The 24,032-nt window shown below is 40.8% G+C and overlaps 1 protein-coding gene across 6 annotated transcripts in view; it reads left to right on the top strand.

The window, feature by feature from the left end:
• Positions 1-24,032, top strand: part of KIAA0319 (KIAA0319 ortholog) — a 52,475-nt gene that overhangs the window by 17,211 nt on the left and 11,232 nt on the right. For 3 of the 6 annotated variants that reach the window (XM_030479775.1, XM_030479785.1, XM_030479765.1), the window contains exons 4-18: positions 954-1,726; positions 5,320-5,503; positions 7,695-7,799; positions 8,460-8,557; positions 8,931-9,018; positions 9,613-9,705; positions 10,305-10,437; positions 12,291-12,519; positions 14,350-14,473; positions 15,874-16,006; positions 16,869-17,017; positions 19,524-19,675; positions 20,965-21,103; positions 22,273-22,432; positions 23,247-23,389. In XM_030479775.1, the coding sequence (XP_030335635.1) occupies positions 954-1,726; positions 5,320-5,503; positions 7,695-7,799; positions 8,460-8,557; positions 8,931-9,018; positions 9,613-9,705; positions 10,305-10,437; positions 12,291-12,519; positions 14,350-14,473; positions 15,874-16,006; positions 16,869-17,017; positions 19,524-19,675; positions 20,965-21,103; positions 22,273-22,432; positions 23,247-23,389 (2,703 nt within the window). The remainder of the gene's footprint in view (positions 1-953; positions 1,727-5,319; positions 5,504-7,694; positions 7,800-8,459; positions 8,558-8,930; positions 9,019-9,612; positions 9,706-10,304; positions 10,438-12,290; positions 12,520-14,349; positions 14,474-15,873; positions 16,007-16,868; positions 17,018-19,523; positions 19,676-20,964; positions 21,104-22,272; positions 22,433-23,246; positions 23,390-24,032) is intronic. The other 3 variants (XM_030479801.1, XM_030479794.1, XM_030479810.1) reach the window with 3 other exon arrangements.

The raw sequence follows: 24,032 nt of genomic DNA, 5'->3' as shown, positions 1-24,032 counted from the left end.
CCACAGTGGTGACAGCTTGTTTTCATTGGTTGAGTTAGCAAGTCTAGTTTTAAAACATGTTAAGAAGAATGTCCTGGTTTTACTCAACTGATTTTTGAAGCATGATCAGATTTTTTTCAAGTTGCATTTTGGAGAGAGGAATTCTGAAGAGCAGTTATAACCAGGAAAAAAAAAAAACACCACCTAGAAAAGTTGTTAAAAACTGACTGAGATACACAGTATGTTGATTCATGCTCAATTTGAACGCTTCACACTCAGTCTGTGATGTGCTTAAAAATAATTCTGATGGCATACTAAAAGTACTTCACTGCAAAGGAAGGAAAGATGCTCAATACTGGAGTGAGCTCTTGTGATTTCACATGAGCTAGTGGGTAAAGTGGCAGAAGTTGGAGAACTTATCCAGTTTTTATATTAAGTTCAGCAATTATGTTGGTATGAGTGACTCTTGATGAAGTTCAAGTGAGATGGCAAATATTTCTCCTATGTAGATTTTTGCTGCCTTCTCTCTTAAATGAAACAATGACATGCTAGAGCATTTTATTTGAGTTTTGTTTTAAAACATGTTTTGCTCACTGTGCTATGGTAATGGTAATGGAGGTACTCCATGATTTATTTTTTTGTGGGTGTTCCTTGCTCTGTTCCTGGTTTTAAGTATTGGCAGTTCACTTTCATTTCTTATATATTTGTTGGAAGAGAGTAAAAACTACTTTGCAAAACATATGAAGATCCTACACTGAAAAATCCTCCAAAGTACAAATGCTACTGCAAAGGGACATGTTGGGGGGAAAAAAAGTAGTGGAGTAGTAGTGATCTTAGTGAAAAGAAATGAGCTTATTTAAGTAGGGTACCACCTGTCTTTATCTTGTTTCATGTGACAAGCCATTTTTGGTCACAGTAAACTATATTATGGCTTGGTTGTAGTCCTGTGCCTTACGTTGGTGGTGTTGTTTCAGGTTCCAGTTGTGAGCAGTGCAGAGAAGGAGCCACGTACTCAGGTGCAGTAATATCTCCCAACTTAGAAACCACTAAAATAATGCGAGTTCCTCATGCCATATCTGTGTCAGACTGCATTGCAGCGTGTTGTGACCTCTCTGGTTGTGACTTGTCCTGGATGTTTGAGCGACGCTGTTACATTGTGAACTGCCAACACAAAGAGAACTGTGAGCCCAAAAAAATAGAAACTGTAAAATCCTATCTTACTTTTGTGTTGAGGCCTTCTCAGAGGCCAGCCTCTCTCCTGGGATTTGGGCAGGTGATCCCAAGCATGGTTCACTCTGTGGGACTCCAGAATGAGCCATCTGAGGAAGTGAGTAGCCTGAAGGAGCTGTCTCTGCTTGGCAAAGATCCCAGCCTTGAGGAGATACCTGAATACATTGATGACTATAAGGAGTTGGAACAGGACCCCTTTCAGATGAGCATCAAACATGAGCAGAAGGAGAGCATGGATTATGCTGACTGGGGCCCGATGGTGGCAGGTGAAAACGGCTTCAACTATTCCACAGGTGATGATGGAGATAACCAGGAAGACATTGTTGAGAAGAAAGGAGAGTCTGGGAAGAGAGAAAGCCTTCTGAATAAGAACAGCTCTGAATTCCACTCTGTCACTGAACACTCCATAGAGAGGTTGTCATCTCTCCCAGAGATTACACCATTCCCTAGGAAGACATTTGAAAATGAAGCAGCTGTTCAGCTTATTCAACAACCTGATGATGCTTTGCAAAAAGAGGTAGGTTTGCCCCTCAGGAAGCAGGCAGAGTATGGTGAGGCCAGTTTGCAATAGTTTTGTTTTTCAAATCAAATTAGGTTATTGCTTTGTAATGTAACAAGTCTCAAATGACTTACAGTCCTCTTACAGTGTAGAAAAGGCTGAAGGGGAGAGGATTGTCTTAATAGGCAGATGAATTGCTAAAGGACTCTTTTCTGTCAGATGATAAGGAGCAGAGCTGCTTTTGGGACACTGGGGTTTCCTTGGAAGTGTACAGAGCAGTGCGCTTGGACCTGCTATAATGGTGCTATGGTATTCTTCCCTTCTGACTCTTGGTGACTTGTCAGCAGTAGTTAGCTGAGCAATACTAGTGGACCCTCTACTATCCAAAAGCCAAGACTAGTAAATAGAAGTTCCTCCATCAATAAAATCAAGCCTATTTTATGGGTTTCATGTTACTAATGCATAGCGATGTTACAGAGCTGAATGGAGCTGAATATCTTCTATAATGTTTTTAAAACATATTAGAGAGTCAAGGTACACAAGGAGGGACAGTGGTGGCTTTGGACCATGATGTACAGCAGGATAAAGTGGAGAAGTTGTTTTTGTTCTCAGAATCCTTTTCTTGAGTCTTTCTGTGAAAAAAATAAGTTAAATACTTAAAACCAAATTTAGATATTTAAGTAAAATGCGCGTTTTCTCTATTTATGGCCAGGAGTTTGATCAGTTGAGATTAAAGGGGCTCTGGTTTCCTAAGAACCAGGTGGGATCAGTTAGAAAGTTGAAACAGGCTGTAAGGTCAACATTTGGTGAGTTTGGCACACATACGCCTGCTAGAGGGAGGAGGAAGTTAAGCAATATTAGCTGAATTGCTCTAAATTCCACCAGATTTTATAACCAGCAACTACCTATCTCTTGCTATAAAAATGATAATTTATTGCCATTACCATAGGGAAGAAAAATACTTGTCAGAGATTTCACGCAACTTTCTTATTTACAGCTGAGGTTCTTGGAGGGGATGAATGAAACGTTCCTCAGGGAACTAAATGACCTTTCTTTTTTTTTTTTTTTTTTTAATCTCCCCCCCCACCCCCTTCTTTCCATTGCTTTGTGGGGGTGTTCTTGTTTTCTGTGGGAATTCTCAAGAGATTTACACTCAAATCAAACACTGGGAACTGAAGGACATGGGCCCTCAAGGGTGGTGTGTTTATTTTGTAACAAGCAATTGTGGCTGTATAGGTGGGTAAAAGCAAACAAAAACCCCACAAAGCCCATATCAACAGAACTGCCTACCCTATTCACTCCAAGAAAGAGTCCTTTCTTTTCTTTCCTTTTCCTTTTGGTGCCCAAGCTAGAATTTTGGGTTAATTTTGCTCTCTACATCTGCTCCAACATATCTCTCAACAATACTTTCTGCCTGAGAGCTCAATTCCTGTTATTGCCCCTGTCCCATTGCTGCCTGCTAGGGTTCTTAATTTAAGCTATCTTTTTGGCTGTGACACTGCTTTGCATGTGGCAGTGCCACAGGGCAGCTTTTTTGACTGCAGAGGCTTGCCTAGGCTTGCCGACTGAAGAGATGTTTGATGTCATTGCAGAAGACAGTATCCCAGGAAAGGTATGTTTGAGATGACTTTGTCCCCATCTGTCCTACAAAGTCAGGATGGCTGCTTCTCAGCTATAGATTGGAGAAGGGCCATGAGAGGAGGAAAGCCAGAGGGAAATCAGAAAAGTAGATATCCCTCAAATTTGGCAGGCAAAGAAACGCTTTGGTTTGCCAAAGTGTGGTAAGGCAGATCTTTTTGGAAGATGTGTGATAGAGTGAGTATGTGAAGGAGAGCTACCTTTTGTCAAGGTATGAGGCAGGACAGGCTTGAGGCTCTTACCGTATGTGATAATGTCAAGTGCGAGATTCCAGCTGAGGGTATAGGTTTGGCATGCCGAAGGCACTACCTTAGGGGAGCTGCAGTCCCCGATCCTGTTGTCAGTGTCCCAGCTGCTCAGAGACATCATCTTACTCTCTGCGTATTGGGCAGAGCTGGAGATACGGCCGCAAAGGTGCTTGCATTGTCCGTTTTACAGACCCATCTGAAGGTGCAGCTCTTGTTGTGGTCCTTTGCATCCTTACAAGGCAGGCAGCCACAGTCCCCAACACTGCTGTCCCTGTCCCAGCTGCACAGGCATCTTTTCTCTCTGTCCTTAACTGAAGGCAGAGACGAAGTTGCAGATGACTTCCATGTGCTGTTTCCTTGCAGGCTGGGAAGCACCAGCTCTGACATCACTTTGGCACTCCCAGCTGCACAGGGAGCTTTTCTTCCTGTCCCCATCCAAGGCAGAGCTACTCTGATTTCCTAGGGAGGCAACAGACTGCAGAGTGAAAGTGGAGCAACTGAAGAGAAGCTGAGAGCTGGGACTGTTCAACCTTGATCAGAGAGGGTTCAGGGGTGTCTTACCAATGTGTATAAAGAACTATGACAGGAGTGAAGATGATGGAGATGAGCTCTCTTCAGTGCCGTCCAGTGACAGAACAAGAGGCAATTCTATTTATTTTTCCTTGTGAGGATGGTGAAACACTGGAACAGGTTTTCCAGAGGTTGTGGATTCTCTGTCCTTGGAGATATTCAAAACCTGACTGGACATGGTCCTGAGCAGCCTGAGGTAGCTGACCCTGCTTTGAGGAGCAGAGTTGGACTAGGCTATCGTTAGAGGTCCCTTCCCACCTCAGGCGTTCTGTGATACAAGTGTGCATTTTAACAACCTTCATAATCCTATTCTTCAGTTAACAGGTTATGTACAAATAATAGCAGTATGTTATGTCTTCATGTGCCACACATAGTAGCCATAATTAGCAAAATGCTTTTCTCTAGATGTTAGGTCAGAAATATGTCTTGAGAAGGTAAGGAGAAACTGTTGGCCCTTTGAAACTCTGTCATTGAAAGGTGTTGGGGCTTAAAGGAGAGGGGCAAGGTGATGGCTAAGGCTAACACAATGCTGAATTATTCCTGCAAAACTTGCTGCATTCTTTGCTGAAGTTCTGATTTACTACAAGTTGGTTGAGAGAGAACACTACTACAGCTAGGTGACTGAAGTAGGGAGATTTAGGGTGTTTTATTAGTAGTGAGGAAACAAGAAGGCATGAGGAAGTTCTGGTCTGAGCAGATACAGTAAGAGGCAAGGATTCTGTTATGTTTGAGTGTACAGCATGAAGACAATAATACCACACAGGCTTTCTGTCATTGGGTTTTAAAGGTTTATTACTATATTTAGAGCTGTCCTACTGTTCTTTGTTGCCTTGAGAACTGATAGCCTTAGTTGAGTTGCAGGTTACCTCATTTTGATAACCATAGCCTACACTGTTCTGCATCTGAAATTCAGAAAGTTATGAGCATTTCTTATAAAGACTGTTGGGGTGGAGAAGGGGGGAACAAAACAAATACAAAAAACCCCAATCAAACAGTCCTCCTGTAATAGATATTCTGTATATGAATAAAACCTCCTAGTAACATGTATCAGTAAGCTCACCCTACACGCTATTTAAAAAACAGCATACCTCTAAATCTACAAATGTGAAAATTGGCTCACTTATGACAATTCTTTCCCTATAATTCATTTTTCAGGCTGCTACACCTTCCTCTTCTTCAGACAAACTGGATTTCTCCCCAGGTGTGTCAGAGAAAACCCAGACTCCCACAGTGGCCCCAGAGAATGGCACTGAAAGTGGGATCGTGCTACTTCTCACTAATACTGTGCCATCTGAGCCCATGCAGCAATTCACACCACCTGTTACTGATGCTAAAGCAGGTAATGTTTTAACGTAGCTGGAGATCTGAGAGGTACCTGCAGGTTGGACAGTGGGTGGGGATGGCTTTACGACTGTCAGGCTTCCAACCTGTTGTTAGTTATGAGCTCGCTCTTTATCCAAACGTAACATCATACCACTTCAGGCCTGTAGACCTACAGTAACATCGCAAACTCCAGACCCCTTACCCACTTACTTCTGAGGCAAAACTCTGACCAAGTCCATTGTTGGTGGGAAATTATAATTCAAGCAAATACAGCAAAGTAAAAGCAGAGATTAAAAGACTTTTAAATGGGTTAATTTTTATACTTGGTGAGAAATATTTGAGGCTTTCTGGAGTTTTAGAATAGTCTCTTCTAGCCATACTGTTATTTTTGTGTGACTCTTGAGAATATTGCTCCCTCAAACTCTTGGGTAGGGTTCCCACTATATGTAGTTGTCAGATATCATGCAGGAACATAGATGGGACCTGAGGAAGCTCAGCCCTTAATAGGGGAGAAGCCTAGCCTGTAGAAGGGGAGAGTGTGGCCCCCTCATCCTGGGGAAAAAAAGTTTTGCTCTAATTTCAAAGCTGTGAGGAAGCTTATCAGACTTCCATCTGCAGAGCAAAGGCTTTTAGTTTGAAAAAGACATGTATAACCACTATTTTCTCAGTAGTTGTATTAAATTCTGTGTGTGTGTGTTAGAGTATCTCCTTTCTCCTGCTAAGTTTCCTGCCTCCCTGTGCATCCTGACAAATGGTTAGAAGGGCCACAAGTAGCAGAGGAGTGGTGTTTGGCCCTCTGGTATACTGGGGGTTATGAAGAGTTAAGCCCATTGCTTCCTGGTAGAGCAAGCGTGGTTTGGGACATTCTTGGCACCCTCTGCCAAACTGCAACCTGCCAGCCAGGATAGCAGTAGGAGGTAACAGGAAGAGATGAGCTGCAAGAGATCCCTCTCCAAGGCAATGGATCATCATTACCATTGAGTGTTGACTAGGCAGCTCCTCATCCTCCTTCACAGGAGGAGGTTGAAGAGGACTCAAAAAGGGGCTTGGAAGAAGAAGCTGAAGGGAAGTTTGTGATGAATCTCAACGTAAGTACTGCTTTGTGCAAGGAATACCTCAAGTTTGTGTGTTCTCAGCCCTACTGTCTTAGAAGTCTGGAAGACAGTCCCTCCTTCTCTTTTTTGGTCATCACCCTCATCTAGCCATTTTATTCTCATCTCATGTGGAGCTCCAAGTACAAACATCCACTCCACTGGTGTCTAGGGCTACTCCCATGAGCAGTCGTGGAGCCTTGGGTGCATTAAAGTAGCGGTGACAGAAAGTGTGCTGGCAGTGTGGCCTCTTCTATCCATTTTTATAGTGGCCACCTGTCGGCTGCCACTGCTGAGTAGCCTCTTGCTCATCTATTCAGAATTTGTAAGCTGGACATTTAGACACTAGTGAATGTTGCCTTTGCAGAACCTCCGTTCTGTGGGTTCCCAGTATTAACAGGAAGACATTTAAAACTTTGAAATACAGGTCCGTGGGAACCTTTCCTGGAGTTGTGCTTTGGTATATTTCTGTTGGGGACTGGATTTGTGGACTTTGCATTTTTGGAAGAGGAAAGTTTTCACAGATGGGAATTGCGAGGGTGTTCCTGGATGGCAAATAGCTGAACTGCACAATTCAGCCTATGTAATTAAGACCTTTGCCCTGCTATGCAAGGGGAATTTTTAAAAAGGACACTGAGCTGGACATTGAGGTGTGCCACACAAACACAAAGTGATGCTTCTTGGTGAATCACTACAGTTCTCGTTTGGACTATGATACTTTATTTAATGAGTTTTGTTCTGGTGCAAATGGCTTTTCTTGTCCTCTGTAATTGTATATCTTTTAATTCCTGCACTTCCATCCAAGAAAAATGTGTAATTCTTTATGCGGAGCAATGTTACCTGTGGTATACAGGAGTAATCAGAATGCTTTTCCCTAAACAGAAGTAGGGGAAATGGCACTTCATATTTGAAGAAAAATTTTGGTAAAAGGTGAAGGAGCCATAGTCATGATTATAATAGATTATATATTGAAGAATTCTTATATTTTTACTTATCCTTACCTGTTCATTGTAGAGTGTTTGTCAAATCTTATTTAATCCGTTACAAGTAATATTTGAAGATACTGAATTTAAATCTATCCATCTGTTAAAACATAATGTACTCATTCTGTCTTAGATACAGTAAAAGAACTTATTGTGTCTGCTGGAGATAACATACAAGTGATGCTACCCAAAAATGAGGTTGAACTGAATGCCTTTGTTGTCCCACCACCACCTACAGGTGAGTTGAATGGCCTTAGCGTACAAGGAGATGCATGCACTACCAACCTGTAGATGCACACAAGTCCTGATTTATGTGAATGTCTCAGGATAAAACCATCCTTCTCATCTCCTACTGGTACTTTTTTTTGGTGGCTCTAACTGCAGGGGGGGATTTCCTCCTTTGGATTTTGGAGGTTTATCTATTTTTTTTTTAGTGGCTTTTATTTTCAGAACCTGAACCAGATTAGCCAGATGGTTCAATAGAAAGTCTGTAGTTTTTACCAAAAGATAAAGTGACTCAGGTTATAGTATCTTGCTGTAAATGGGGGAAGTAGCTTCTGAATGCAGCATTTACCTTAAAACTACCAGCTTCTGAACTGCAGCAGCAAGGAATACATATTTCACAGGCATGTAAAACACATTCACTTCACGTGAAGCTGGGTTTTGTAAAGTCATTTGTTTGTGAAGTCCATTATATACTTGGATGGTAAAGCAGTTACAAATCACTGTGGAAGTGTAACATGTGTTCATACTGCTTCATTTTGCAGGCTTAAACAGTAGCAGTCATGATTTCCTACTGTAGCGTTTTATCTGATGGATAGTGAACTTGATTTCTTTGTTTCCTGGACTTATTTAGAAGGCAAAGCTAATTACTGTTATGCTGTGTTACTGCTCTTAGAAACAGCCTACACCTATGAGTGGAGCTTAATCAGTCACCCTGCTGACTATGGTGGTGAAATGGAGCGCAGGCACAGCCAGACCTTGAAGCTTTCTCATGTAAGTGAGCTGTAAGCTCAGGCTCAGTGTGTTTCTGCAGTCCTTTCAAATCTAACATGTGGGAAAGGGCGCCTTGATTCAAGGAGTCTCTCCACTTGCATGTGTCACCAAATCTTTGCCAGATTAGAAGTGTCTTTTTTTTCTTTAGAGTGCTCTAATAATTTTCTAACGTAGAATAAAAATTCCTAAGTTTTGGCTTTGTATTTCTCACTTCTGGACAGTGACTAGTAGCCTTTGGTGTATGTATCTATAAAAGGAGCTTTAGGTTTCGGATATCCAGATTTTTCTCTGTTTACAACATGACTAGCAGATTTGTGCATACTGCTTTTGTGTAATTTGACATGTAACCCAATTTGTTCTGCGTTTGTCTCAGTTATCAGTGGGACTTTATGCCTTCAAAGTGACGGTTTCTGGTGAAAGTGCCTTTGGCGAAGGTTTTGTAAATGTCTCAGTCAAACCAGGTAAATCAGTTGCCTAAAATAATGAAATTAATTTCTTCAACACAAGTAGTTGTACAACATGCTTATCTAACAGTCTGTCATTTACTGTCTGCCAAGGGCATCTGGTAGTCCAATCATGCAGAGATGTTGCCTATTTTGGTGTCTATAAAGCACTTTAAGGAAGTAGAGTTGCTGGCTCATTGTGTTTAGATGCTTTCTGGTCTTGTACCCTTCTCAGGCAAGGCCTGAGATAGCATCATGCCACCTTTTATGGTCTCCTTCTCCAGTACAGCTGGGAACAGCAATTAGGTGCTGAACCAGCTCTAGCTGCAAGTTACAGTGCACAGGTCTAATCTAAATTATACCAGTTAGAAGTGGCTGCAGCAGAAGACTGCTGCATCAGTGCGCTGTACTTCAGCCATCTTTTCTCTCCCTTGCCCAAAGAGGACAGGCAGGTGCTGCTGCAAAGCTGTCAATCCTACATTTAAATCACTGGGGACTATTGATCTGTAGAGTCAACACATTAATTTGACCTAGGCTTTCACTACTTTTTTTTTTTCTTTCTTTCTTTCTTTCTTTTTTTTCTTTTTCCTTCACCTCTCATCTTTCTCACAGCAGTCAGAGTTAACCAGCCGCCTGTTGCCATTGCTTCACCCAAAGTACAAGAAGTTTCTTTGCCTACAACATCTACCTTCATTGATGGCAGTCGTATGTACTGGACCCTCCTGTGCTTATATTCTCTATTTTTTTATGTACAGTTATAATGTTATTGTAGTCAATTACAAGTGAAATTCCTTCTTTTCACTCAGAAGTTCCCTGAATTTGTTTTGGGGATTTGAGTCCAGTTATAAATTATTTTAATAAAAAAAAGTGATAAAATGCAGCCTTCCACCTGGGGATTGAGATGCAGTGTGTCAGAGGCTGCTGCGTTCAAACAGCAGCTACTCTTACAGCTTCTTCCTGCCCTGCCCAGAAAGCCTCTGTGCCAGCACGGCTGGGGCAGAGATAGAGAGCTGTCATGTAGGGTATGATGAAGCGTCATAATTCTGTTCATAATTACTGAGAGCAGACTGTGCAGACTCTGCGACTGACTTTTATTTGTGTGTGTGAAGAATTTTTTGTTTTTTAGATAAACCATACCAAATGTAGCTTGGAATATGTGGTTTAACAGCTATTGTACATGAAGCTTCTTCAAATATGCTTGAAAAGATAATTGTAGAAAAACAGGGATCAGTGCATGAAAGACATTAATATTCATTCCAGCAATTTCTACAAGAAACTGATATGTTTTTCTTTAATGAATATAGAAAGTGTTGATGATATGAAGATAGTGAGTTACCACTGGGAGGAAATTAAAGGTCCTTTGCGAGAGCAGAAGGCATCTGCTGACACACCTGTCTTGCACTTGTCTAACCTTGTTCCTGGGAACTACACTTTCAGGTATCTGCACAGATGCTTTCCTTTGGGGTTTTAACTATTTCTGTGATGTGAGCTAGATGTTTGTTTCTCTTGTGCTCACATGCACACCCTCAAACAAACAAGCAAAAAAAACTAAACAATTTTTTTTTCTGCATGCTGTTAACCTTCATTTTGCACAGTGGAGAGACATAGGGAGCAATTTTGTTAAAAAGTGCTTGCAGTGATTTTGTAATACTGGTGTATTGATACATTACAGCACAAAGTTATGCAAAACACCCTCACCCCCCTGGGCCCTTCCATAGAAGTTGGCAAGTGCGCTGAGATGAAACTGCAGTCAGGCTGTGAAAGTCATCCCCTGAAGGGTAGTGGCAGACAGAACAATATTGGGAGACTGATCCTTGCAAGGCATTGTTGTGCTAATTTTAATAAGAGTCATTCTGTTCTTCATAAAAGCCTTTGCTGTGCTACTGTTTCCCTCTATTCATTGCTGAAGCTGGATTTTGTCCAGACAATGGAAGCAACATTTTTGGTTCTGGGTGCTTTAATTAAAATCAGAGTTCATTTTCTGAGCTTTTTAACTTAAAGCCTAATCTGCACAGAGGCAGACTTCCTGCTGATCCAGCCTGGGTTATTTGGCTGCCGGTGGGCAACAGCCTCCTAGTCAATATATTGTGTGTCAGTGTAGCATCAGCAGAATGTTGAAGTCAGCATACATGTATGTTAAATGTGGTGCTTTGCATAAGCTTCAAGAAAAATTGCATAACTTCAACTTTTATTCTGTGTTCTTTACTGGAATTGTTCCATATTGTACACTGGCAGAAAGGAGCATAGCATTTTTTTCTGTATTAAAAAGGGCAGAGCTTGCTTACAAGCAATGCTCTCAGGTGTGTTCCAAACCCTAGGGAATTAAGAAATCACTTGCTGTATCTGTGCACCTCTAGGGAAGGCTGAGGTACTTGGACAATAGAGCAGTGCATTCAAGCTTACAGGAAATGAGCTGGTCAAGAAAATCCAGTGTTCCTGATACACATGGATGCGTACCCCCTGCAAAAGTATTTATTCCCTAATGATAGAAATAATGAGGACTAGTTTTGTTCCCACTTGGGAAAGGCTTCAAGAGTGGTTCCATTCCATGTGGACAGCTGTATGCGATTTTCAGAAGAGGTGAATTAGAGACATAGTCAGTTACCATACTGTTGAGGCAGACTTTTCATCACTTTCGTGATGAAAGATCGTGTCGTGATGCAGACATGTCTGCAGCAGGCTCATGTTAAGATGATTTGTCATTGTGTTTCTGAGAGGCAATAGTGGATTTTTTAAACCCTGTACTTTTTTAGTTTTGTGACTTGACATCGTCAGAAATATGAGCTACACTAAAATTAGTGTGTCACAAAGCAATAAGAATTTAAGAACTGCTGGTATGCTATAAGCAGAGCTTCTGAACATCCAGAGTACTCTTGGCTGTAGGTGCTAACTGGGACTGTTACACGGTGGCTGATGAGTCAAATCCTTTGTGTTTTCCAAATAAATTTTTTAAAGAATTTGCCTCAAACAGATGCAAGTTTGATGAAGTTGCCATTGACTGCAGGGAAAGGATTTCATTTGGGATCCAGAATAGCTAGGCTTTTTATTATTATTTTTCCTTAAAGGTTGAAAGCTGTGGTTTGTTTTTTTTTTTTTTTTAAAGAGTTTTCTGAATTTCTTTCCTACTTAGTGGAGGGATATGTGCTTCTGAAGCGGAAGTTCGTATAATATAATTGGTGGGTCTGTCTTAGGTGATGTTTGAAAAAGTGCCAGGAAAAGTTAACCTTTGAACTTAGGACTTGACAGAAGTCCATCTGAACAGATATCTGATATTGTTTTTCCTGTTGTAGGCTCACGGTGATTGATTCAGATGGAGCAGCCAACTCTACCATTGCATCTCTGAGTGTCAACAAACCAGTGGATTACCCACCTATTGCCAATGCGGGACCTAATCAGGCAGTCACCTTGCCCCAGAACTTCATCACGCTGAATGGAAACCAGAGCAGCGATGACCATGAAATTGTCAGCTATGAGTGGTCGCTCAGTCCCAAAAGCAAAGGAAAGGTTGTAGCAATGCAGGTATGTCTGTTTCTCCTTGCGTAGGATTGGAAAACTCTTTCATTTTTGCCTCTCACACGAGCAAGTACATACCTAAGTAACTACTCAGAAGCACTAAAATATCTCGGATGCTGTTACTTTTTTTTGTTGCTCCTCTCTGATGTATTCAGCTATCATTCAGCTATCATAGATACTACTTTTAATTCCTTCTCTCTTTTCATACCTTGTGGCCATTTCTGATTCCTGCTGTTGTTTGTTCCCTGGTGGTTTGGAAAGACTTCCAAGTTCACAGTGTCTGTCCTTGGACCCCAGAGCTCCAAGAGCTCCACAGGTTTCCATCTTCTGAGATACTGGAAATGCTGAAAACTGGTTTTGCAAGAATGTAGGGGATGGTCAGGATTTTATTGTAGCACTTTCTCCTGGAGAAAGTAGGACTCAGAAGCTTAATTCTGTGAGTGAAAGGTGGCAAGACTTTTGGCAGTGTTATGCAGCCATTCTCTTTAGTGTTCTTTTTATGCTCACTAAAACTTGGGTTTCCTGCAAAGGCCAACTGAATTTATTCTCTTATTTTCATGGCTGCGTTGTTTTTTTTAATCTGAGGATATTTAATAAAAAATTTCAATGAACTTGCACTCAGTTGGAGATTCTTGTAACTCTGTAGGCAGTTAAGGTACTTAATGTAATGAAGCCAGTTGAAACTCAGCCATTTTTTGAGGCCTGATTTCTCTGATATCGCAAATGCTTTAGACCTTCAGAACTTGAAAGAGATCAGTTTGTAGCTCTGTTTAGGAATGGAATAATATTGATGCAAGCCTATACTGTAGAGGTAATTAGAAAACTATGGAAGGCCTTATAGCATAATGGCTTATTTTTGTTCATTTACCGTAACAAAGACTTTCCAAAAGCATCCATGCGACCCGAACTTGTAGCTTTCGAGAGCTGTTCAGTCTTAAAGCAGCCTTACTGTGGAAGAAGGGAATGACCAAGATACCTAATAGTGGATTCATTGGGTGTGTAATGTGGAAGTGCAAGAGCATTTTACAGTTTCTTTTCAAAAGTCTAGTAATCTTTTTCATTTCCCTGAAGCTGAAGATGCTGGTCTCAGGTGTGTTACATGGTATCCATGGTTAGAGCTCAATTTAACAAGTATCTTTGCTGGTTAGTTAATCATTAGTTCTTATATTTGTAAAAAACCCAATCACCTACTTGTGTTGTGATTTGTTATTCCTCATATGAGACATGTCACAAATGCTCACTTTATTAGCAAAAGGACCTGTAACTGGGCCCAGTTATTTTATGAGCTTATAATAGATACCAACTAATACGGCTGGAAGAGTATACTCAGGACAGTGTTGCCTTGTTTAATATGTTTTTTCCAAAAGCCTATCTGACTGGGATCAAGCCAAGCTTGGTTTTGCATTTAACAGTTTTTATAAATATATTAAAGAATGTCATGATGTTTGGTTTTAAAATATCTCTAAGGAAATGGAATAAGATGTAGTAATTTCCGTCATTGAAATTTCCTAATTGAAAAAGTTAACATCCCACGTGTCTCACAATTATTGTGGTTCAGAAACAATGCAGCAATTATACTAGAAGAGATTAAAGTTTATTGTCTATAAATATTTCTCCGGGTTGATAGGGACAGTTGCAATAGTGAATGCGTACATCTGTGCATCAAACTTTCAGTTTCCTCTTTGTCTACAAGATGCTTAAACTGCTTGCTCGAACACTGTATTGATGAATTAAAACAAATTGTATTTTTTCTTCATATTTGCTCTGTAAGACCTTTCATAATCCATGAGAATTTCTGTTTATCTCGGATTCTCTGTCTTTATAAATGTCGTGTAGGGAGTGCGGACGCCGTACCTCCAGTTATCTGCAATGCAGGAAGGAGATTATACGTTTCAGCTGACTGTCACAGACTCTGCGAGGCAGCGGTCCACAGCTGAGGTCACACTGATCGTACAGCCTGGTAAGTCAGCTGCAGGCATGTCTGGGTCCCTCAGGGGTGGTCAGCCTGATGTCTTAGCACTGTCCTCGAATACATCATCTCCCCGCATTGCACTGCTGAGATGACAGCCTGAATGTCCTGTATCCATGCCTCAAGGACTCTTCCACCTCCATTTTCTGTCAAAGCAAACATTTAAAACAAGTGTAGAGTCATAGAAAGTCCAGGTGATGATGCTGAGTGCTTATGCTGGCCTGATTATGTAATGCAGCCGGCACAGGGATGTGATTGAGTGTCTATCTAAAAGCTGAAATGGGGCTCTTGTAATAGACTACAAAGTCTGTTTTGCAAAGTTGCTCAGAGTATCAGTCGGTGCTTCGCTCAGTTTCCTTATGGTTTTGCAGTTCTCCTTCGAGAATCCTTGGGTAGTTTGAATTCTCACTAGAATTGCATTGTACTTTCTAGGGAAAAGCATCAAGCAAGGAATTTTCATGTGCTGCATGTTTCGCACATTTGTTTAGATTTGGGAGCTGAGTGATGAATGGGCCCAAATGGTCAGGGACTCATGAGATATTGTATGCACACACACCCCCTTCTTTTTTTTTTTGTTTTGTTTTTAATGTGTTTGCCTATTGCATCCAAAGTGGCCTGTTCTGCCCATCTGAAGGTCTCGCATTCCAGCATGGGGCAACATTTTATCTTCCTGTTCTTGCTTACATCTTTTTGTAGATGACCCCTTCTGGGAAAACTTCACAGTGGGCATTTACTGTGGAAATCAAGAATGTGAATTGGAAGTACGGCTTATGGTGGTGTCTTTTAGACCCATTGTAGTGTGGAACTAGAAGGATGCTATTGCTGAAGTCAGGTCTAAGGGTAAATAAATATTCAGGAAAATAGTAGCATTATTCGTTTTACCTTGCCACAAAAGCATAGGTTGAAACAGAATAATAGGTTATATGTGTCTGCACTAAATCTGCAAAGGCTCTAAACTGGCATTAACTTAGTGGCATTGTGCTGACCTTGAGCAGCAGAAACCTGCGCCAGTATCTTCTTCAAGGGCAGAGGCCCATATTTGTGTGGGTGATTTTGAAGCAGTAGTGGAACCAGGAAAATACCCCACTACTCTTGTTACAAAACATTTCATATGATGCATTGAGCACACTGCAGAATTTTGGGAGCATGTACTTTCAGATATGACTGTAAGAAAAGGGAAGTATTTGCTGTGGGATTTGGCCTGTTGCAGAGCTGCTCTCACCCACCTAGTATTTTCTGCTGGCTTGTGCACATTGTGCTTGTGATTTGTACCTTTGAGCCAATATATCAAATTTGTAATATAATATTCTCTGTAAAATCTTTGTTATGATTGGCAGTCCTTGCCAGTAACTACCTAGAAAATATCATACACTAAGTATTACTTTTTACAGAAAATAATAGTCCTCCAGTAGCAGTGGCTGGCCCTGACAAGGAATTGACCTTCCCAGTAGAAAGCACTACACTGGATGGAAGCAAAAGCCAAGATGACCAAGGCATTGTCTTCTATCACTGGGAAAATATCAGGTATCTAGAGATTTTATGACTCTCCAGTAGAATAAAGAACGAAGTGAAAGTGATTGGGTGCCAGAACCTCTTATGCCATTGTGGTGGGCGATAGACTGTTGGAGAACTGCTTTGAGAATGTTGCTGCTCAGGTGGTAGTAGGATGATACGAATTTTAAGTTCATCTTAGGCAGAGATTGCATAAGCTTTCCATGTTTTGCAATGTGTCATTTTGAGGCTTACTGTTATAAAGTTAAGCGAAAATGACAGGAACTTCCATGTCTCCTGTTAAAAAGCAACTAACAGGTTTGGGTATCCAGCAATATACAAAGTTTTCCCATCAGTGCTTAGAACTAGGATTTCTCAGTGGCTTATTTGTTGAATAATAAATTGACAATCTGTTAAACCTGAGTTTAACAGTTTTTGATAGTAGGTGACACTCTTGAATGATGATTGAAAATGTTTTACAAAAGTTTAACTGTATGCTTATGTGCAAAACTAGTTGATCCTTAATAAAACGACAAGGTATTAGCTCATGCATGGTACAGGAGGAGGTTTGTTCAGCAGCCTGTGCATGTTGTGAGTGGCTGTTCAAGCAACAGGGTTTGTATGCTCCCATGAAATAGTACAGTGGTGAGGTTGAACTTCTGGGGTGCATTTTCTACTTCTAATAAATGGGTATGGAATGCTCAGGTGCTTTGATTGTCTTGAAAAAAAATGGATTTATTAATTCTCTGAACTAAACTCATGTCCCATAGTTCTTTAACCACCAGTGCTTACAAGGGGCAGTAAAACTACAATATACATAAAAGCAAATGGCATGATCGATACTGCTGCAAGAATAATTATTTAATTATTTTTTGGGGGGGTTGCTTTGTTTCAGTGGACCAAGCTCTGTACAGATGGAAAATGGTGACAAAGCAATAGCAACTGTGACTGGTCTTCAGGTTGGTACCTATCGCTTCAGGCTGACCGTGAAGGACCAACAGGGCTTAAGCAGTGCATCTGTGCTATCTATTACTGTGAAGGAAGGTAAGCCTAGTTGCTGCTTCTTAGAATACGGTAGGCAACTTGCCAGTTCATTTAATCACTGACAGAATATATTTGGTTGTAATGTTTCGAGGGTATTCAGGAAGAGTTAACTGCTGTTTTATGGTAAAGTGTAGTGAGTGACTGGTAGTGTTAACTTCACTTACTGAAAGCTTTTTTAAAGTTCAATATATGCAGAATTAGTTGTAATAAGAATGCTCCAAAATACTATTTTTGCCCATGGTGTGTCTATTTCACTGAGAATAAAATGAAAACGTTTTAAAGTTAAGCTTTGAGCAGAGAAGCAATTTTACTGTGGGTTTTAAGTAATATCCAAGAAGTGAGGTCTCAGAGTATACCAATTTCCTCTTAAAAACTTAACAGTAAAAAACCTGTATTTATTTGGGATTTTTGATATAGGTAAGCTGTTGCTATGGTGGGTTTGGTTTTGGTTGGTTTTTTTTTTTTTCACCCCAACAAGCATGCTGTAGAAGTGGCTTTAGGGTAATAATACCTATTGCATGAGATCACAGAATCACCTAGGTTGGAAAAAACCTTTTAAGGTCATCACGTCCATCCATCAACCTAGCACCGCCAAATCTACCACTAAACCACTCCCTAAATGCCACATCTGCACATCTTTTGAATACCTCCAGGAGTGGTTGATGACCCTCTCGGTGAATAAATTTTTTTTTTTTTTTCATATCCAATCTGAACCTCCACTAGCAGAACTTGAGGCCATTTCCTCTCATCCTGTCACTTGGCATTTGGGAGAGGAGACTGACACCCCCCTCGCTACAGCCTCCTATGAGATAGTTGTAGAGAGTGATAAGTTCTCCCTTGAGCCTCCTTTTCTCCCAGCTAAACAATCCCAGTTCCCTCAGCCACTTCTTATAAGACTTGTGCTCTAGACTCTTTGCCAGCTTCATTGCTCTGACAGAGGTACTGTAGGGTGCTCCTCACAGATTTCATAGCTTTGACTTATGTTGCATTCTCAAGTTTGGAGGTGATGATAATCCAACCATCTTTTGCCTCATGTTGTTCCTTAGGGAGTGATTTTAGCAATCTCCATAGGTCTATACCTCCCTCCAAAAAAGGTGGCATAATACATTTCAAATCTTGTTTGTTCCAGTGCTTGGCTTTCTGTTGCATACTTTGTTGGGTTTTTTTTGAGGGGAGTGATATACTCTGGCTCTGCAAGTATGGTACCTATAACATGTATGAAATGATAATAAAACTGTTAGAATCTTAGATGCTGACTTCTTGAAAATGGAGTAGAGTGGGAGAATCACCTTCTTTGACCTGCTGGTCATGATCCTTTTGATGCAGCCCAGGACATGGTTTGCTTTCTGGGCTGCAAGTGCACACTGCTGGGTGATGTTGACCATCTTGTCAACCAACACCCCAAGTCTTTTTCTTCAGGGGTGCTCTCAGTACTGTTTCCACCCAGTCTGTATTGGTGCTTGGGATTGCTCCAACCCAGGTGCATCTTGGGGAAGATGGACTCAGTTTTACCCATGTGCATCATTGGTTAAACTGTTTTAGAGTTTCAGTTCAGTGTTCAGACAGAAATACATGACAACAGCTCTGCCCAAATGTGTCTCATGGTTTCATTCACACTGTGAAGTGCAGTCACAGTATGTACTGACAACAGTCACAGGTTCAATATTAAAAATATTCAGTGGTCTAGTAGCCAAGTTTAATCAACTGGTTTATTTGGAAGAGGCAAGATCATCACTTGTACCACAGAGAACTCTGTGCTTTTCTAAGGAACACTCACAGCCAATGCCCTGGAGATCTGTCCAGAATTGAGTTATTTATGTCCAATTTAATATTCAGACTGGCAAGGTATTTTACTCAGCCTCACAGCTTCCTGGAGCTCTGTCTTATCAGTTGTGTTTTAAACAAAAGTCAGTGATGTCTGGTTTCTGGAAAGAGAATATGTTCATGTTTCTTTATTGTTTTTTGGCTGTACTCCCAATGCATGCCTTAATTTCAGTGCTAGCGGTAAGCAAAAAGCATTTGGGAACTGGGTTTACTCTGAGTTTCCTGATTAACATTTGCCTGTGAAGATACAAGACCTTACACAAGCTTCTATTAGGTAATAAGCGATTCTCAAAATGAGAAGAGCCCAGCAGGGTGATCTCATACTGGGCTGTGTTTCTAAATAGGCAGAAAATCTTTATGCTTGACTGAGATCTGATGCGTAAGATATTGTGAGACTGTAAATAGAGTACCCCACAATGCTTTCTGAAAAAGATCTTTTTGGATGGTACCTCTTACTGGTATTTTCCTCATGGTGCAGCTCTGCTTTTGTCAGGTTGTAATAATCCTGGAGCCAAATTCTATATACCCATTCATCCTTTCCCTGTACCTTTTAAACAAGGTTCTGTTGTTATTGCCTGTAATCCTTGGGTAAAGAATTGCAGTGTGGGTGTATTGGCAATGGCATGTCACATTTCGCATGTTTTGAAAGCAAATCCTTCTCCTCCACTATTTCTATGGCTAGAAAACAACAGTCCACCCCGGGCGCATGCTGGTGGGAAACATGTTCTAGTGCTTCCAAATAACTCTATTACCTTGGATGGCTCAAGGTCTGCTGATGACCAGGGGATCGTGTCGTATTTGTGGATTCGGGATGGTCAAAGCCCAGCAGCTGGGGTAAGTTTCTTGAAGGTTGTAACAAGTTGAATTCGGTTCTTGTTATGCATGTAGCATCAGTGCAGCAGGGCAGGGCAGGCAGGTATGATTCATAAAATGCTCTGAGGCATGGTGTCTGTTTCTGGTTTGTCTCCCCTGCTCTCTCTTATGCTTTGGTTCAAGGGGCTTGTGATATTTTCGGTACAGCAACAGAATATGGTGACTAAGAGGACTTCCAGCAGTGTGGAACTAGTTGGGAAAGACTCGAAACAGAAGAATAAAGTTGTGTCTCTTTAGGAGTAATTGGTGATAGTACCAAGCTAATGTGTCTGAGAGAAAATCTTCTGAAATCCAGATATTCCAAAGGCAGAAGGATCTGAGAGAACAAAAAGTACTGATAAAGACTAAGGAATTGTGTCTGGAACCACATGAGGCGAAACTTGCAGTTTAAGAGAAAAGTGGTGTTTGGGGCTAGATCTGCAAATACCTTGCCTGGCAGACCACAGTGGACAGCTTGGGTCATTAGGCCAATGGAGTCTGTTAGTCTGCTCTTTGAGGTGGGCAGACAGCAAAAGTACCTCATGATAAACTGAAGTTTGTGTCAGCTACTATAACTGCGATAACTTTTCCTGCTTGTCTGCGCAAAGCGTTGTGTACAGCTCTTTGCAGTCAGGAAAATAGTGGCAAATCGGTAAGAACCAGGAAAGGAGAAAGAGAAAAATGATAACAAAGATTCCAGAAGCAATTCACATGAGGGTATGAGAAAATTTGAACAGGTTTAGCTTAAATATAGCTGGCGAAGATGATGTTTGGAAATATATGGACTCCAAGGAAAGAAAGTAATTTGGGAATGAAGAGAGCAGAACTGAGGATAGTAGAGTAAAATTGAGAAATAATAATGTACCTCTCTCAGATTTTCAAGTGGATGAGTACTTGAGAATGTTTCTGCCTGGTTTGGGTTGGGGTTTTTTTGTTTGGGTTGGTTTTGGTTTTGTGGTTTGTTTGGTTTTTTGGGGGTTTTTTTTGTTTGGTTTTTTTTGTTGATGTGTTGGGTTTTGGTTTCCTGTTTGGTTTTTTTGTTTTGTGTTTTTTGAGGTTTTTTTGTTGGTTTTAAAATATTGATACTGTGCAGACACCCTCAGTAAGTGTCGCTTCCAAATTTGTATTACTTTGCTATCAACTGTGGATAGGTCACATTTATCCCAAAAGCAAAGCAAGAATTCATACCGTCATACCAGATACCCTACTTGATAGTCACACCTGCAACTTTCTCTGAGGCTATAACCATTCCAGTACTAATTTTTTTCCAGGATGTGATCCATGGCTCAGACCACGAGGCAGTACTGCAGCTAACTAACCTGGTGGAAGGAACCTATACTTTTCACTTGAAAGTGACAGATGCTAAAGGAGACTCAGATGTTGATTCAGCAACTGTTGAAGTGCGGCCTGGTATGACAATTAAAAGGTCATCGATACGTTGTGAATACCTCATCTTTGCTCTCCTTTTCACTTATTTCAATGTTGACAAGATTCTCTCAAGTTAAAACACAAAGCAAACGGGTCTCTCCCTACCTTCTTCTGTTCTCTCAGTAGGGTTGAGTGTGTTAGACATGTCAGGATTCTTAACTACCTTACTGGAAGCATAAATAAGTAAAAATCATGCTTCCTAGTTAATACTTTCTTTATGTTTCTGTTTCTTTTTCCTGGTTGTTAATCAGTTCAGGCAATAGAAGGAGATGGGAGCTGGACATTAAGTTTAGGTACAAATGCTGCAGTTGTGTGTTTGATGGTTGAAAGTGTTTTTATGCTTGTTTTCCTCCTTCTTTTCATCTCAAAGGACAAAAACCTCAAAGAATTTCAGGGGTTTTTAAATTGTCTTTTCATAGTTTTGATATTGGTCGTGTGTCGACTTATTTTCAAATGCAGCATAAATGCCTGTGTGCTGGAAGGATAAGTTGAGGTTTCAGGAAATGAGCCTGAAATCTTGGGTCAATTGGAGATTTCTTGTCTGGTTCCTGGAAAATGATTTTATTTCTGTTCCATGCTTTATTGTTGAATGTAGTCACAATAATTGGCTCAGGATTCTCATTGGATATTTGTGAAGCTTGTTTTGTTTGCAAGGTACTCTAGAAGTCCAAATATTATTTAACAGAACCCTCAGTTTGTGAAGGTAAACATATTTGGTATTTCTGAAGTTGACCATCCTCATTTAGACTTGCTCACGGAGTATTGCATGCTACCATATGAGTCCATCTTTGCCTCCCTTTTTTGTGGGTGGTAGCCAACAGTAGTTAACTAGCAGGGAACTTAAAAATTAGACTCGCCTAGTGCTTACTTCTGACCTTAAGATGACAGCATTTAGGGGAACAGAAGTTGCTATTCTGCACAGAAATGTGTTAATGCTGAATGGAAGCACATGCTGAAGTGCTTGCTTTCAACTGATAAGCTGGGTTGCTGTCTTAGACCCACCAGGCTTTTTTGAGTACTTTTCTAAGAACACAAAAGGGTTGGGTTATAAGGGATATGGGTCTTATGCAGGAAAATACAGTATTGTCTTCAGTTAGTATTGAAATATTTGCCAGGCTCTGAAAGAATAGCATGTTCTTTTTTTCTGCCAGATCCCAAAAGAAATGGCCTGGTGGAGCTCATTCTGCAAGTTGGAGTGGGACAGCTGAGTGAACAGCAGAAGGACACTCTGGTGAGACAACTGGCTGTCTTGCTGAATGTTTTGGATTCAGATATCAAAGTTCAGAAGATACAAGCCTACTCAGATATAAGGTACAAAGATAACCTGCTGTGTGAGGAAGATTTGTGATTTTCATTGAATCATTCACAGCTCATAATTACTTGTAAAATAATCTTTTCTAAGATGACCAAAAAAAAAAAGCTATACTCATAACTCTAAAAGGTGAATTTCTTCTGCTGTGGTAGAAAATTGATGAAGCTAGCTCTCTGGAGGCTCAGAACTGAAGTGTTTTGGGTTTAAAAAGATTAGAAGTTCTTTGTATAGTTTATTTATTCCTTTAAATAAAGCACATGCATATATTTCAAGATCTTTGTTCCATACACTGCTATTATTTTTCCCAAATGCTGGATGGAGACAGACAGACTTTCTTACAGTGAAGCAAATATTGCTTGTATTCAAAGTAAGGTTCCATCTGTATGTGATCAAACCTGGTTTATTCCCCTCTTCTACGATCTTGCTGGCTACCTCGCTCTGAAGTTTAGTTTCCTAAAGTTACTCAAACTGCTTCAGAGTGCTTTGGAACAGGTTCTAGATGAGAGTGGGGAAAGCAAATGTATACATACTTCTCTTCAAGCAAGAGTCAGGAAGACCAAGGAGGGAATTGTATTTGCTGTTGTTCTCACCTTTTGTCTGTGAAACTGAGAAGCCAGAGAACTGCTTGTCTCCTGGCTCAGAATGAAGTCCATGGCATTTGAATGGAGCTGATTGATCCATGGACAGAGTTCCCTAATCTTTATCAGGGGTGACATTTGTTTTCCAGAAACAAACAAAACCAAAGGCTGTAAACTAATGCCTGACAAAAGTGATCTTTGACAGCAGTCGTGATCTTAGCTGTTCTTTCTGCAGCACTGCAGTTGTGTTCTACGTGCAGAACGGGCATCCTTCCAAGGTGATCAAGGCATCAGATGTCTCACGAACTCTGCATGTGCAGCTGTTGAAAGAGAAGGCTGACTTCCTGCTTTTTAAAGTCCTGAGGGTTGACACGGCTGGTATGTTGAGGATTGTACTTGCTCATTTCAGAACTTTGCAGGCATCTGGCTAGCACAGGACGCGGAAGCAGTGCGTGAAGGCCTTCTGTCTGCCACCTGGTGTCTGGGTTTGTATGTTGCTTTCCGAAAGATGATGTTAAAATGCTTGTTCATTTGTGGTAGACTATTGCCAGTTACTTGTGTTCTTTTAAAAGACATCATCTGTAACAGCAGGCAAAAGCACGTCTTAATCTGGTCTGCATCAGGAAGGCCTGGGGAATGAGGATAAAGATACCTGACTTATACCATCTTTTGTTGGAAGATGGGAAAAACTTAATATATCCATATTATAGAATGTTTCATGTTTCTGGTTCCTTGCAGGCTTTCAGTGTTCAGTAATAGGTTTGTAATGTAACTTGTCTGTTATCAATCAAAACGGTCAGGTGATCACTGTTATAACCTACTGTTCTAATATTTGCAATGTAGACAGGCCTCTGGGGTTTCTTAAAATGAACTTTTTGTTTTTCCCCAAAGATGCTTGAACTTCTAAGCTTATTTTAAACTTCACTAGTAATGTGAACCCTTTATGATACTCAGATATGATTTCTCCATGGTTTAAAATCAGAACATAATGATCCAGTCGCGGACAAAGTGAGCTAGCTCT

Source organism: Strigops habroptila, chromosome 1 (assembly GCF_004027225.2).
Source record: "Strigops habroptila isolate Jane chromosome 1, bStrHab1.2.pri, whole genome shotgun sequence".
NCBI classification, from domain to species: Eukaryota; Metazoa; Chordata; class Aves; order Psittaciformes; family Psittacidae; genus Strigops; species Strigops habroptila.
This window is presented reverse-complemented; position numbering and strand designations above follow the sequence as displayed.